This window comes from Notolabrus celidotus, chromosome 11 (genome assembly GCF_009762535.1).
Source record: "Notolabrus celidotus isolate fNotCel1 chromosome 11, fNotCel1.pri, whole genome shotgun sequence".
Taxonomy (NCBI): Eukaryota; Metazoa; Chordata; class Actinopteri; order Labriformes; family Labridae; genus Notolabrus; species Notolabrus celidotus.
The window spans coordinates 28,915,756-28,930,423 of NC_048282.1; the positions used below are offsets into that span (position 1 = coordinate 28,915,756).

The 14,668-nt window shown below is 42.5% G+C and overlaps 1 protein-coding gene and 1 long non-coding RNA gene across 2 annotated transcripts in view; one reads left to right on the forward strand and one right to left on the reverse strand.

Annotated features, from left to right (window-relative positions):
* Positions 1-14,668, forward strand: part of camta1a (calmodulin binding transcription activator 1a) — a 262,194-nt gene that overhangs the window by 214,967 nt on the left and 32,559 nt on the right. Inside the window, exons 5-6 of the mRNA XM_034695093.1 lie at positions 7,352-7,505; positions 14,011-14,151. Coding sequence (XP_034550984.1) covers positions 7,352-7,505; positions 14,011-14,151 — 295 coding nt within the window. The remainder of the gene's footprint in view (positions 1-7,351; positions 7,506-14,010; positions 14,152-14,668) is intronic.
* Positions 4,175-4,597, reverse strand: LOC117821076. The gene is made up of 2 exons (XR_004632903.1): positions 4,447-4,597; positions 4,175-4,218 (listed from the first exon to the last, which is right to left on the reverse strand). It is a non-coding gene; the product is annotated as an uncharacterized LOC117821076 (long non-coding RNA).

Here is a 14,668-nt window from a genome sequence, read left to right on the forward strand (position 1 = left end):
TGGTATCCACCCCAGGCATCGTTTTAGCTTGGCACTCAGGCGGTGTTGTAGTTGGTAGAGAGCTGGGTGCAGCAGAGGGTGAACTGTAGCAGTTAAGTTGAGTGTTGACTCCAGACACCCCAATTAGGGTGTCTGTATTCCAAACTGGGAACATTTAAAGAAAGAGTTTGTCATAGAGGACCTGGAGAGAGAGAGGGGAAAATGGGTTCAAATTTGGGATTGCTCCACCACCTCGACAGGAGCTCCAGGCTGTCCTTTTTGGGAGGGTTTGACATGTGGTTTTGTTTACCACGGTGTGTGTGTGTGCTCGCATGTTGCACGCGTGCCTCTTTGCCTCTGTGTGTCTGCACGAGGCACGGCACCAGCCAGCCGCCCCCACATTCCAAAACACACCCGTCGGCAGTGAGCGATAAAGGTTCCAAACAAAAAGAAGAAGTCTTGTGCCTGGTGGAGGTGAACTTACAGCACCATAGAGGCAGTTGACCTTGAAATGAGCAGCGGCGTTTGGGGACAGGCGGGGGAGGTCGGTGTTTAAGAGTGCAACCTCAGTGCCAGAGGCCAGGAGGCTGCCTAATGACTGGCACACCCTGCCATCCATCACTATGCCACCGCCAGGCCAACTGCCCCCGCACAGCCGAGAGAGCAGGGCCTTAATAACCTCTCATACTCATTCAGCGGACCACAGCACACGACATGAAACACATGCGTATCGAACGCGGGGTGATCCATGTGCACATAAAAGCACACAGACACACACGGGCACGCACACCACACACATACCAGCACGTACTTCTCCGGCACAGACAGCATGAATATGCAGTCAAAATAGCAGATGCACTCAGACTCACACTCACAGCTCATTGGGCTCATTCTGCATGCATACTGATGCCAACAAACATACAGAAATCTGCCTCTAGACACTCATTCACATGCTATTTATGATTTAATGTAGGCAGACGCAGAAACATGAAGGCACAGATACATCCACAAACAAACACAAACAGCACACACCTCCCCTCTGTATTTCTGCCTTGCTGCTGAGCATTTGTGACTAAAAAATTGACTGCTCCTGCTTTCATGATATTTTATGTTGAAATAGATATCCCTGTAGCCTGCAAGTTTAATTCTCTCATGAAGAACTGTCTCATTTCCCTTCCTTCTTTGCTTATTCCCACACATTCCTCCCTCAGAGTAGTAGCACAATAAAGGGGGGGGCTTTTCCCATACCTGAGCCCCATCTGCTCTGCGCTCACTGTCGGTGTGACAGGCTTTGAAGCCCCCCATTTCTCGGTGTGGGTTATTTTATCAGAGAGGAACAAGGATTTCCCCCCCTGCGCTCCCCAGCTCATCCACGTTGCATGAAGCATCCCCTCTCAATTAAGAACCTTTCATGTTAATGGCGTTCTTATCGCTCCTGTGCACGGGTTGTGAAAGCGAGGCCTGCTATGGTGGAGTACGACCATGGAGCAGAACTGCCTGCCTGACAATATAAGAGCTGTTACTCTCATTCTTCTTCCTGTCTCTTGCTCTTGGTCTATCTCTATCTGGAGCTCTCTCTCCGTTCTCTCTCTCTGTCTGTTAATGAGTTTTGGTAGGTTGTTGGAGTAGTTACATGGAGGTTTTCCAGTTTATTGGCAGGGGGGCACGGGGACTAGGCGAGACAGCAGACACATTACTTGACCACTAATACCAGATTCCACCACACTCAAGTCGCAGGCAGGTACATCTGAGCCACAGCTCAACATGCACTTTCAGCAGGAACGAGAAGGTCATTGTACCTGTCTCCTTCGACATTTAGCTCCATCTGTGTCCTCAGCCCCATTAGCATCTACCTTGCTCTCTCTCTCTTTCAAGTTCTTTTCCTCCCTCCTCGTCTTTGGCGTTGAACAGGGTGTATGACTTCAGGACGAGGTAGGCAGTCATTGTGAGATCGTAGGAGCACTGGCTGCCTCTGTGTGCGTGGGTGCCAGAGAAACCTGTTGCCTGGCTACAACAGCACCTTTATCCTCTGGTTGCGATGGCGATGTCCTGCATATGCATATATGCATGTTTGTATCAACTTTTCCACACGACTCATACTCTTTGTATCAGTCTTTTTATGTGTGTGTGTGATCATGACTGTGGGCTCAGTTGAATGAGCAAGCATGCTTTTGTATGCTGATGTATTTGTCAAAGAGATGGAGAGATTGGAGAAAGGGAGGGGGCAGAAAGGCGCACCACCACCCACTCAGCAGGCCTTCCGCCCCCATGGCTGACTCCCCAAGACTCCGCTAGTAATTAGCTCAACATCTATCCATCTGTTCTAGGGAGGCGCAGTAAACATTAACACAACACGGCAACATCAAAACGCTGGCTGGAGACACGCTGCATTTTTTACACATGATACATTCATGCATTAAGAGGCCTTAACATGTGAAGGCTTGGCACACGGACGCTCTCATGAGTGCGTGCCAACATGCTGACATGCATGTATTTATAGGCTCAGTCCCATATGCACACATCGTATCACACAAACCTCGAAGACACAGTGAAACAAACAGCTTCACTTCCACACACTCATGCACACCACAGGCTCCTGAAACTGAACCCCACTCTTTCCTTCCACTGCAGGAAGCCAGACTGGAAAGCTTCCCTGAAACCCCACATGGGAAACAAGTGAAAAAAACAACCAAAAGACTACATTACACAATTAATCAATAAGTTAATGAGATCTCATTTTCTCTGGAAAATTGTATCCAGGAAAAACAAAAGTTACTCCTCAGCCTTTTTTTCTCCCCCCCTTTTTACTCCTGCAGAACCAAGTCCTGATATAACACTGTGGAAAAAGAAAGCAGCCAGCAGGAAATTAAATTAAATTACCACCCTGATAGATTTATGTGATGCTTTACATTTTCATTGTGTTGTTTTCCTCCTCAAGTGGAGGTGGGCTTTAGTTTGGAGAGAACTGTTAAACATGTTGTAAAGTGAGACGAGAGAAATCAAGAATGGAGGAGGAGAAAAAAAAAACCAGGAAAGTTTCCAGACAGACCGATTTTTATTAGTGAAGCACCAAATATATGTGTTTGAGTGAGCTGTACTCTCCTGCATTTTGTGTCGTTGTCAGTGTGTGCTCATATTTGTGCGATTATGTGTGTAAAGGTAGGAAACAGCTGGGACTGTGGGTGTTGGAAGGAGGACATTGTGTGTCGCCATGTGAATGATTGTGTACAGCTAACCCTTGTGAGTAAATACATGTCTGTTACAGTATCCTAATGAGTTTGTCCTTGCTCAGTCTGTTTGCATGTGTGTGTCTGTTCGCATATGTGTGTGTGTTTGCCCACATTAATGCCTGAGCTGTGTGTCCATGCATATTCACTCCCACCTGCACCCATACATTCACATACGTTTATGTACGCTCATAACTGAATGAAGCGGTCTGCATTTGGCGCTCTCATTTTGCAAGCAAGGATTGAGGGCATCTCTTGGCTATTGACACAGCTGGTGATGCCATCTGGGGGGCATCGCACACACACATACACACACATGCACCGTGCCATCTCCATCCAAACATTGGTGTCCACAAAAATGACAGGGGGCAGGGTAAGCAGTGGGATAATATACTCCAATTTACAACTACAGCAGCTCCTGCACAAGTGGAAGAGGGAGGTCATATCTCCTCCTCCTCTTAAATCTGGCTTCTAATGTGAGGCGATGTCATCGCTTTGGCACACCATTTAATCATTGTTTTACAATTTAACTTCATATTTATTTTTTATCACTTACAAAACATAATCTTCTCACCATACTCACTGTGACCGCTTTCCTCTGGTGTCATGTACAGGCTTGGAAGCTTGAATGTAGATGTTGTACTGTTGTGATTCAGGTTTTGAGTCATACATTTGTAGAGAATATGACTCAAAATCATTTTACACCTTACTGATTGTTCTGTTACTGAAAAGGCAATTGATTGTGGAAAGATAGAGAAGCAGCAGGGAAATTTTGAGGTAATACAGCACATTTGATTCCCCATTAGCTATCATTGGTCAAGAAGTAATGTTAGCATTTGGGCACTTCATTGTTAATATAGCTAAAAAGTAGATTCCATTTTATGTAAGTGTTCTGTCCTCAGTATGTCCTGTATACACCTTGACAGACAGCTAAACTCTTTCTTTACACCAAGACTCTGAAGACGTTGTCTGCTTGTCCACAGGTTTATTGGTACCTCAGAAAAGGGTGAAACTATAAAATGTACAGAAAACAATATCAGTGTTGCTTTGACATATATACAGCGTTAATAAACATATATCACCTCTAATGAATTAAATCCTTTTAACGTAACCTTATTTATATATCTATGTATTTATTTATTACCATTAACTAGGGAACGCAGTGTCACACTATAAAATACGTTAATCCCAAAAATAATCTGCTACCAATAAAGATATACATTATACAAAGAACACTTACCCACGATGCTATCAAAAACAAGAATGTTCAGGCAGATGTCCCTGGATTGCTACTGCCATTAAAAAACACCACCATGCTCTCTAATGCTCTTTTCCTTTCTGTTCACAGGTCATGTGACCCAACCATTAGAGGCACACTTTCTGTCACTCTTAAAGTGACAACACCAAACTGAAACTTATAATAAAACAGGAATAAAATGAACATATTTCAACTGTGTAACAGCACAGTAAGGTTGTTAAGCCATACATACCACTCCAATTTAATGTGTAATACTTGTGAAAAGCAGGTCTTATTTGTAAGTAAAGCAGCAGTCTAGATCACTCATTAGCTACTGTTACACAAAAGCTTGTCAATACAGCTACTAAGTGAACTCCATTTAACATTGTAATTTAGATAAACGTACCTTTCCAGTTTATTGTGTAATAGTAGTGAAAAGACGGACGAACAATGGGCCATGATTTTAAGCAAGAAACCAAACTCCTGTTAGATGAGAGAATGCTAGCATATTGATAATACACAGTATCTAACAAGTAAATTCCATTTCATGTTGTTAGTCATATATATACACTATCAGTCAAAAGTTTGGAGACACCTTCTCATTCAATGGTTTTTATTTATTCTAATTATTTTCGACATTGTAGATTAATACTGAAGAAATCAAAACTATGAAATAATCTTGTTTTGCCATAATATGGATTACAACAGTAGTCAAATAGGGCCATCCATTGTGTACTAACCCTACCTCTGAACAACACAACTGATGGTCTCAAACACATTAAGAAGGCAAGTCATTCTACAAATGAACTCTTGACAAGGCTCATGTTAATTAGAAACCATTCCAGGAGACCACTTCATGAAGCAGACTGAGAGAATACCAAGAGTGTGCAAAGCTGTCATGAAGGAAAAAGAGGGCTACTTTACAGAATCTAAAATATAAAACATATTCTGGTTTGTTTAAGACTTTTTTGTTCATTAAATAATTCCATATATGTTCTTTCATAGTTTTGATGTCTTTGGTATTAATCTACAGTGTTTCAAATAATTAAAACAAATACAAACCCTTGAATGAGAAGGTGTTTCCAAACTTTTGACTGGTAGTGTACCTTTCCAATGTCATTCTGTAATATATTTATGAAAAGAAGAAAAAACTGCAGATTGAACTAAAACAACATATTTATTCCGCCTGTTGTTATCAATGGAGAAGAAGTAATGCTCGCATTTAACCACCTCAGAGCTAATATAGCTAACTGGTACATTTCACTTTTCATTGAGTCACTTAGAAATAAAAGCATTTTCAATCTTTTTCTAGCACATGGAAGCATAAGCTAGCAAGAAGCTGAATGCTAACTTTAGCTGTTATCTGACTGTAGTTCTTACATTTTAGTAATTTGTTTTCTGCTTTTTAATACGGCCGTATTTCCTTCTCAGACTGTTGGGTTTTTTTTAGTTGCTTACCAACAGAGAGACTGTGAGTTGATGTGATACCTCAGATAATACGACCAACAACCTGGGACACAAATATATGGCATTGTTGACGCATATGAGCCTCATCCTGTACATGATGTCAGAGGATAATCAAATAGTATCATTTATCGTTCATATTGTTCATTCTGTTTGTTCCTGTATAATGCACTTTGGGTGTTTGAATGAAGAGAGCTGTAAAAGTAAAGCTTGGTTAAGTTGTTTTGTGGAGCTGTGACTACACACACATAATCACATGACAGTAATCGGAACATTTGGGATGTTTTCACAAAGATGTGATTGTTTCTCCCCTATGTGAGTCTCCCCCCCAGCCACACCCCTGTCTGATGAAAAGGAGGGAGAAGGAGCGATAGAGAGAGGGGGTGATGTAGTCGTAGATTAATGGTACACACTGAGAGGGAGCACAGACCTACAGTAGCAGTGCCCTTGATTTATTTGCCACTTAGTACTGATGAAGCTTCAAACTGCAGTCACACACACATGTTGTCACGGCATTTTTCTCTATCAGGGTCCTCGTGGTTTGTCGATTTCTGCGTCTTGTTTAGATGCGGGTGCATTCACGCATGTAAGTGGGGGTTTGTTTACCCTTTTTCTGACATACAGCTGATGACATTTCTTTTTCCATATGCTGTTTACCTGCTGATATTTAGCTATCACAACCCAGTCTTGAGCTGAGCAGCTTCTATTTGTATCCTATTTGTTAGTGCTGGAATGTATTCTGTTTTTGTGCGTTGTGTTGGATGTTTGTAATGAATTGAAACCATCAAGGACTGAACCGGGAACATTCCTTTGCCGTGCTAAATAATCAAAGCTTTTATGATCACAGAAGCGAATTGATATTACTCACACCAGCGCAACATCCCTTTAAACGCTACCTATTACTCATAAGCTGTCAATTTAGGGGAATTTAGCGCGGTAACCCTGTAACAATTTGCAGGCGGCAAATTGTTGAGTTTTGACTTGGTAAACACAGGCGGAGTTAATTGAGGGCATCGACTCATCATGTGGGAGGACTTGACAAAATGCCATAAGTGTGTTACATGAGCTCACATTGTAATTATGACACACATGCACATACAAATACACGCATAGATGAGCACAAACACTCATTTGGAGATACAAAGATACAGATAGCAACATAATGAGGAGGGATTATTGTCAATTTCTGATCCCAGATTTGTTCTGCTCCCTAGTTGTGTTTGGTTTTGCATTTACTCTTCTGTTCTTGGGCTTTGTTATGATGTATTTTTAATAGTCCAGTTCCAGCTTCCTCAACATAAAAAGCGCTGGCAGTATCCCTGTGTCACTAACGCTCCTCGCTGCTGTATCCTAAAGAAGTCATGCTTCCATAGCCAGACTATCCATTATGTAATCTCCTTTAACTTCCTCTTCCCTCTCCCTCCCCCTCTCTCTCTTCCCACAGAACCCTGATATTGTGCTCGTCCACTATTTGAATGTCCCTGCCATTGAGGATTGTGGGAAACCATGTGGTCCGATTCTGTGCTCCATCAATACAGACAAGAAGGAGTGGGCCAAATGGACCAAGGAGGAGCTGATCGGCCAGCTCAAGCCCATGTGTGAGTATTTGAAGCCTCCACGTTTAAGAATAGCCTTTAATATAAACAGTTATTGTCTCCTCTAAAAAGGTCTTAATAGTCTTTATGTGTCTGTTTGCATGGAAAGACTGAACATAGTGGCTGTTGTTTTTGTCTGAGGATGTATTGTCTGGTCCTATTAGCTGATAGCTGGTACACTAAGTGCCCTCAGCACCTCAGTCAGAGAACATCCCCGGCCAGTGTGCCTACTCTGCTATATGAGTGTGTGTGTGTGTGTTTTCTTCTTGGAGCCGTCTGCCAGTCACGGGTCAAAGTTCACCTCTCTCACTGGACCCTCTGGCACCACTCCGGCCAGGCTGAGAGTGCACCTCCTCTGTGGCCCGAGAAGGAAGTCAAGGCACTGGAGGGCAGCAAGCTGGTTATTGATTCATGTTAGTGCGTGGGAGCAAGAATGTCTGACTCACCAAACCCTGCTCCCCCCCACCACTCCTCCACCCCTTCACTGCCCCACTGCTTCTTCCATTCTCAATGGATTGATCCTTGTTGTTATCAGCTTTACTAATGCTCTGTGAGATGTTTTTTTATGAGTCTCCAGACTGGCCCAGAGACTGAGGCAATGTTTTGGAAAAAAGGTCCGGGTTTGTCTGATGATGATAACAGCCAAATGGGGACCTTAACGGGGCATTGAAAATCTCTGAGAGAGCTGTTAAGATGCCTTTAACAGCCAGACTGTGATTTGGGTGTGTCTGGCAGGGGCCGGTGACTGATATGCCAGTGGCCAATTATTGGTGATGCGTCCAGGTAAAGAGGACCCTGTCAGCAGCTTTACAAGCACACAAACCCATGCTGGCTGCATACTGACAAGGCAGCCCAGACTATCATCTCAGCTATATTGTTATCCTCCTCACTTCTCTGCTTCCTATCAGTTTTTAGGACATATTCCAACATAAAGCCTTACCTCAGGACAGCCACTGAACAACAACGGCCTACTGTATTCATTACATCTGTGGCTTAATGTAAAAACCAAGCCCCATTTGCAGTAATGCGTAAAGTCATTAACTTTGGGAGTTGTTGGGACAAAGAGGATGAGTGTGAGATGCCTTCTAGCTGCCAGGCTACATGAGGGGGCTACATAAAGAGTAAAAAAAATCCCTCTTTTGCTTTCTGTCTGTGCTTTCTATCTTTCTTCTTCTCTCTGTTCCCTCTCTCTCTCCTGGGCCAGCCGTAATGTCAGGGCTCAGGGATGGAGCAACATTGCCATCTTGTGGTACTACACAGCAGTAATCATCTATATGTAAAGAGCCAAGACCTACGATGAAGTCATTCAGCATTATCCATGCATTATTTAATCTTAAATTATACATTAGCTCTTAACATACGCTGCATTTTTTTCCTACACTGACCTATATCTTTGGAATATGCAAGGACTAAGCATGTCTCTGCATATAGCTGAACTTCTGTTCCTCAGAGGTTGTATAGATAAACTTGAAGGACAGATTTCTCTTTACCCTTTATCAGGAATGTGAAAAACCATCAAACTTAGTAGAGTGACTGCAGAATACAAGATTGCAGGAGTACCATATGTTTGACATGATGTCAGAAGCTGAATTTGATGCTATATATGAAGAAATTGTTCTCATATAATGATGGTTCCTATTTCCCAAGCTGATTTTTGTCAGCACAAGATCCCATCGTTTAATGTCAAATAGATAGTTTGCCAGAACATTGTCAACTTTTGGCAATATAATTGCCCTCTTTTGTCTTCCCTTTTGTTATTCTCTTCACAATATTTCAGTGTGCAAACCATTTGACACCTCTAATGATACCAAAAAAAACAACAAAGGAAAAGTGTGGATTTCATGGATCAGTTGAGCTTATTCTGTCTTCCACGACAAAAACACACTCACAAAAAACTTCCACGTGCACGTCTGCGTGCACACACAGCAGTTCAAATCTAAGCCCTGTGAAACATGGCCCTGTCTGACCTCTTCCTCCTTAGCGCCCTGCGGTGTTTGATGAGAACGAGAAAGGGGGTGAAGAGAGTGGCATCACCACTCAGTCACGCTACAGCTTCATAGACAAGGCAGCCAGCTTGATTCACTCGTTTGGTCTAATGCTATAAACACGCAGCGCTCTTTCCAGCTACGCCCCTAGTCTGCTGACAGATAGCGCATGAGCGGCTTTAACAAACACTCAGACAGACAGAAGGCCTGTCTCTGGGCTACAAAGATGGGGGCAGAAGAGAACAGACCAAGCTAAGACAGACAGGGCTGGTCATCATGTAAACTATTGCACTCTACAGTCCCATACAGGGCCCAACAGTGCAGAGGAAACCGGATGGGTTATATGCGTGTGTCCTGTGTTTGTCATTAGGCCTGTGCGATGCTGCTCATGACAGGATGCAGTCATTGGGATGATGATGTGACCGGGTTGATGTTTGGTGCCTCTGCCGTCGCTGCCACTGGGATTAAATCTCTTGGCACTGCTCCTGTCATGTCTGCTTTGGAACATAACCCTTAGTGAGACGAGCAGACAGGCAGACATGGCGAAAACTGTACGTCAACAACCCTTGAGCCTCTGGGGGTGACGCCCGTCTAGATGAAGAGGGCTTTGGCAATCCTGGCATGAGGGATCAGATCAGGGCAGAGGGAAGACATGATTGTTTGGACAAATGGGGATGGCACTACATGGTGGATGTAAGCTGTTGTATTAGGCGCTCACTCTTGCACCGTCACCCTCTCTGAGTCAGATGGGCTGAATGGATGCTCTTCTGTCCTGCAGCCTCCCTGCTGGCTTTGTCAGAGGGGGGATTCATGGCAGCGTTTTTTGGTCTGCCTGTGGCGCTCAAATTTCAGTGTCAGTATTACTATCATCATCTAATTTCTACTGTTTGCTTTACACACTGTGAGGAGGTGAGTGGTGACTCAAGCCACTTTATCTAATAGAACCTCCAGATGGACACAATTATTCGTGCAGTAATTATAACTACATTAGATGAAATCTTCCTGTCACATTGGGTGTCAAATCCTTTTCCCCGGTTCATTCAATCTAAATAAATATCTGACTAGTTCTCCTTTTATAGAAGATCAAATTAAACATGGTTATGTATCTGAAACCTGCCATGGAGGGCTGTCTGCAGAGTGTATGATCTTAGCCTGATCACAGCAGTTCTGCTGACATCTGCTGGTGACCGGCCTGTAATCTGCCAAAGGATCTTAAAGCTTTCAAGTTAGATCCTTATCCCAGTCATCCAATCATGTTCCCCAGCTTTCTTCCTCTACGCTTTAACTAGCTCTTTCTTTAATCTGCAATACCCTCACGCTCGTACTCTGTTTCAATCTCCTTTTATCTCATATGCAAACAGACATGCACTGAGCAAATTCCTTGCTGTATTTCATACATGCTGTAAACCTCACTCTCTTTATATGCATCTCTCTCTTGCATATTCAACTAAAGGAGGTACTGAAGTGAAGGAAACTTGAATTAAAGCAGCAGTGATTTTGTTTGATAGTCCAAACATGCTTCACTTCTGAAATATTACCTTTTTTTCCAGTTGAGAGCTTTAGCGCTGCAGCTTTCAGTGGTGTCTCCCACCACCTTACAGCCACTAAAACCGCTATCTGTCTCATCAGGAGTGGTGGCTGGTTGGCAAGTGGAGCGATGAAAAGTATTAGGAGTTGCTAGCGAGGTGTGACAGAGGCAAGGAGTGGAGCTTTGAGGGAGAAAAAGCCTCTCCTTTACCCTCAGAGCAGTGGCAACAGCTAGGCGAGGTTCATCCCCCAGAGGCTTTCCCTGTCAGGGCAGAGTCACAGGTCAGAGTAAGGGTGGAGGGTGGAAGGAGTGGGCTTGCTGTCACCTTCATCACCACTCACAGAGGGGAGAAGACAGAGAAGCACAATAGAGGCTGACACAAGAATCAATAGTGCAGTACAGTAGACTTGACAAAACAGAGAGGGGAGACTGGAGAAAGGCAACTGTTCAATTCTGGACAAAAGGAACATGAACCATATTCACTCAGCCACCGTTTCTCACTGTCCGGGTGGAAAGCTGCAACGTTTTATGAAGTTATTTTGCTTTATTCTAGGCAGCATATTATATAAACGAAGGGTATCTTCATATAACTATCATTATATAGTCCCAGGTTGACAGCAACTGAAAAGAAAATATGTATTGAAAGCCTTGAACATTTCAGGTCTAATTTAAGGCAAAATGCGATGTTGGATAAGTTAAAACAAATGCAGGTAGTTAACTAATTCAAAGCTTATGTAACTGTTGTAATGTAAGTGAGTGAAGGCTGATACTACCAATTTAAAGAGCTAAGAAAAATGTATATTCAAGAAATCTGAATGCTACTGTTGTCCGACCGGCTTATGTGTTATCTGCTGTTTTGATGTTGTATCACATTGGAGTTTGATACATCCTTAATACTCCATAGCTTCTATATCAATAGCAGCTGAAAAAGAAATACATATTAAAAATCCAGAAAAACATAAAGGCACATTTCACGGCAAAATGTCATGTTTGTTAAAGCATTAACATATGCGAGCAGTTTACTACATCCTAACTAATATGAAGAGGTTAGTGTAAGCTAATTTCAATCAGGAGAGACACAGTTTGAAGATTAAATGTTATTTATTACAATTTAATGAATAATGAAACTTGACAGACGTATTTTGCTTAAGGACTCTATGGGGATAATTTTGTGACTGGAGGATGTGTGAATTTGGCAGAAGAAGAAATCCCCCCTAGAGTGCAGACACTGGTGGTGGTGGTTGATGAATTCTAGGAATTGAAGACTTGTGGAGACCAGGTGGAGATGGGGAGGCTGAGGGGTGGGCGCCATCAATGCAAGAAGGAACTAGCTGGAGAGAGAGACACATTTAAAAAGACAGCAGAAAGTTGATAGGCAGACAATAAGGGTGTGCCACTGAGCTATTGGATGACAGCTGCCGCTGATTAACCAATGACAGCTCCAGAGCATGCAGCTGGAAGCGGGTGAGCTATTGAATGAGGTAGAGGAGAGTTAAACAACTGCTGTGATTGCTTTTATATTCTTCCTTACTGAACTTTTTCCTAACTAATATAAGCAAAGTCATCAGTAAATGCCTATATTACCAAAATTGTTAAAAGTGTTATAAGATATAAGGAGGGGGGAAAATTCCTTGCTTATGGTTATGGCTAACAAGCTGAATGCTAACTACTGTTGTCTGATGCCAGCTGATGAGTTAGCATATGTTGTTTTTTGTGTCATGCAACATTAGCACCTGACAGATCCTCATGACTTCATTGTTTTCATATTGACCATATTGACCTGTTGACCATGTTAATTAGTTTTCAATGTTGTTTTAATGTCATAGAAACATCAGCATTTGACCAAGTCCTCAGGTTTATAGCTTCCATATTGAACTTTACTGATCAGCAACTGGAAAGAAAATGTGTGTTGAAAATACTGAAGGACAATTGTAGCTATCATGTGGTTGAATCATAGACTGTATATAAAATGTACGTCATCTCGCTCGGCTCGAAGTGATGCTGCCACAAAAAAATGCTCCCCCTAGTGGCTGGCTGCAGTATAGGTCAAAAACTCTGTCTCCCCCATTTATTTGAATGGGGCTGTGGTCAAACTTAAAAAAATAAATACAGGTCATACGAATGTTTCTCACATCCGTATGCTGTGGTGATATGTAGTTATTATTTGACTGTTTTTTCTTCAAGGCCTCTTTTTTCTGAAAAGTTTATTTTTCGTTAATTATCAGAGGTTAAAAAACGGGGTTTTACATCCGGGTTTTCTTTGATTGGCAGCTGCCGTATAGAGAAACTCCGTAGAACCTCGGGACGCTATGCTGTAGGGGCGGAGCTTGTTACCATGGAAACACACAAATTCCCTACTGTGCAGAAAATGTACAAGATGTAAGCGTTCTGGAACGTGGCATTTTGGCTTCAAAACCGTACAATGGGAAAAGGCGGAGCGACGCTGTCCATTTTACATACAGTCTATGGGTTGAATGCTAACATTAGCTCTTGTCTAACAGTGATTAATGAGTTAAATATGTTGTTTTAAACATAAAAATATGTCCCAATGTCCATTTGGATTGTCACATCCCTTTGTCTTTTCAGCTGCTGATCAATGTGGGGGCATTAAATGATACTTATTTGTCTAATTACTGCTGTGTACATGACTTGGGAACCTGGGAAACAGCAGTATCACATATAACCATATTTGATGTCAGAGAAAAATGGCCACAGTCTTGACATGGTGTATAGGAAAGAGGAGAAGACATGCTGAATTCATTTCTAAAAAGATCATATAATACCGTTTCAGTACTTCTCATCTACTTTATAAGTTTACCTAGGGCCAACTGGTGATTTGTTTTTTACTCTTCAGGAAAAACAGATGTATCTCCAGTGATCAGCATGAGGTAAACTTTCAGATAGACAGGACTGGCAGAGGGTGGGGCGGGGGGTTGGCGTGGCTGGTGGTCTGTTGGGCTGGCTGACGTCTCTGTCTCCTCCTCTCTCCCGGCAGTTCATGGCATCAAGTGGACTTGCAGCAATGGGAACAGCAGCTCTGGCTTCTCAGTGGAGCAGCTAGTGCAACAGATTCTGGACAGCCACCAAACTAAGCCACCTCCCCGGACTCACAACTGCCTCTGCACGGGCACCCTGGGTAAGGGCTAGTGAGTGGGATGGAGTGTGTTTATAAGAGAGACATTAACAGAAAGAGCAACAAGTAGGACCTTAGACATGCTGTTTGTTATAGGGAAATATAACAGGGTAATATATAAGATTTGAGAAGGTTAAGGTATTTCATTGCTGGGTGATTTATAGTGGTATTTGTGCAGGGTTATTGGCTTTTTTATTTTTGTTTAGTGATAACTATGTCAGGGTTACATCTGAAATAGCCCAGCTGTTCTGAAATGATGTGCTTATCAATCAAGTTATTTTGACTCTGTAATATCACTCTAGGCTGTAACTCAAGAAAAGAATATGGTGCAGTGATATATTAAAACAAATTGTACTGAATAACCCCCAGTTCATTTTTTATTTCCAATGTCAAGACTTGCAAAACTTCAAATAAAACTCATTAACTATGTGCCAAAATGAAAAGATTGTTTTGTTATCCTGAGGACAAAATCATTTTTCACAAACTCATACACACAAAAACTAACAGATCATCTGTCTTT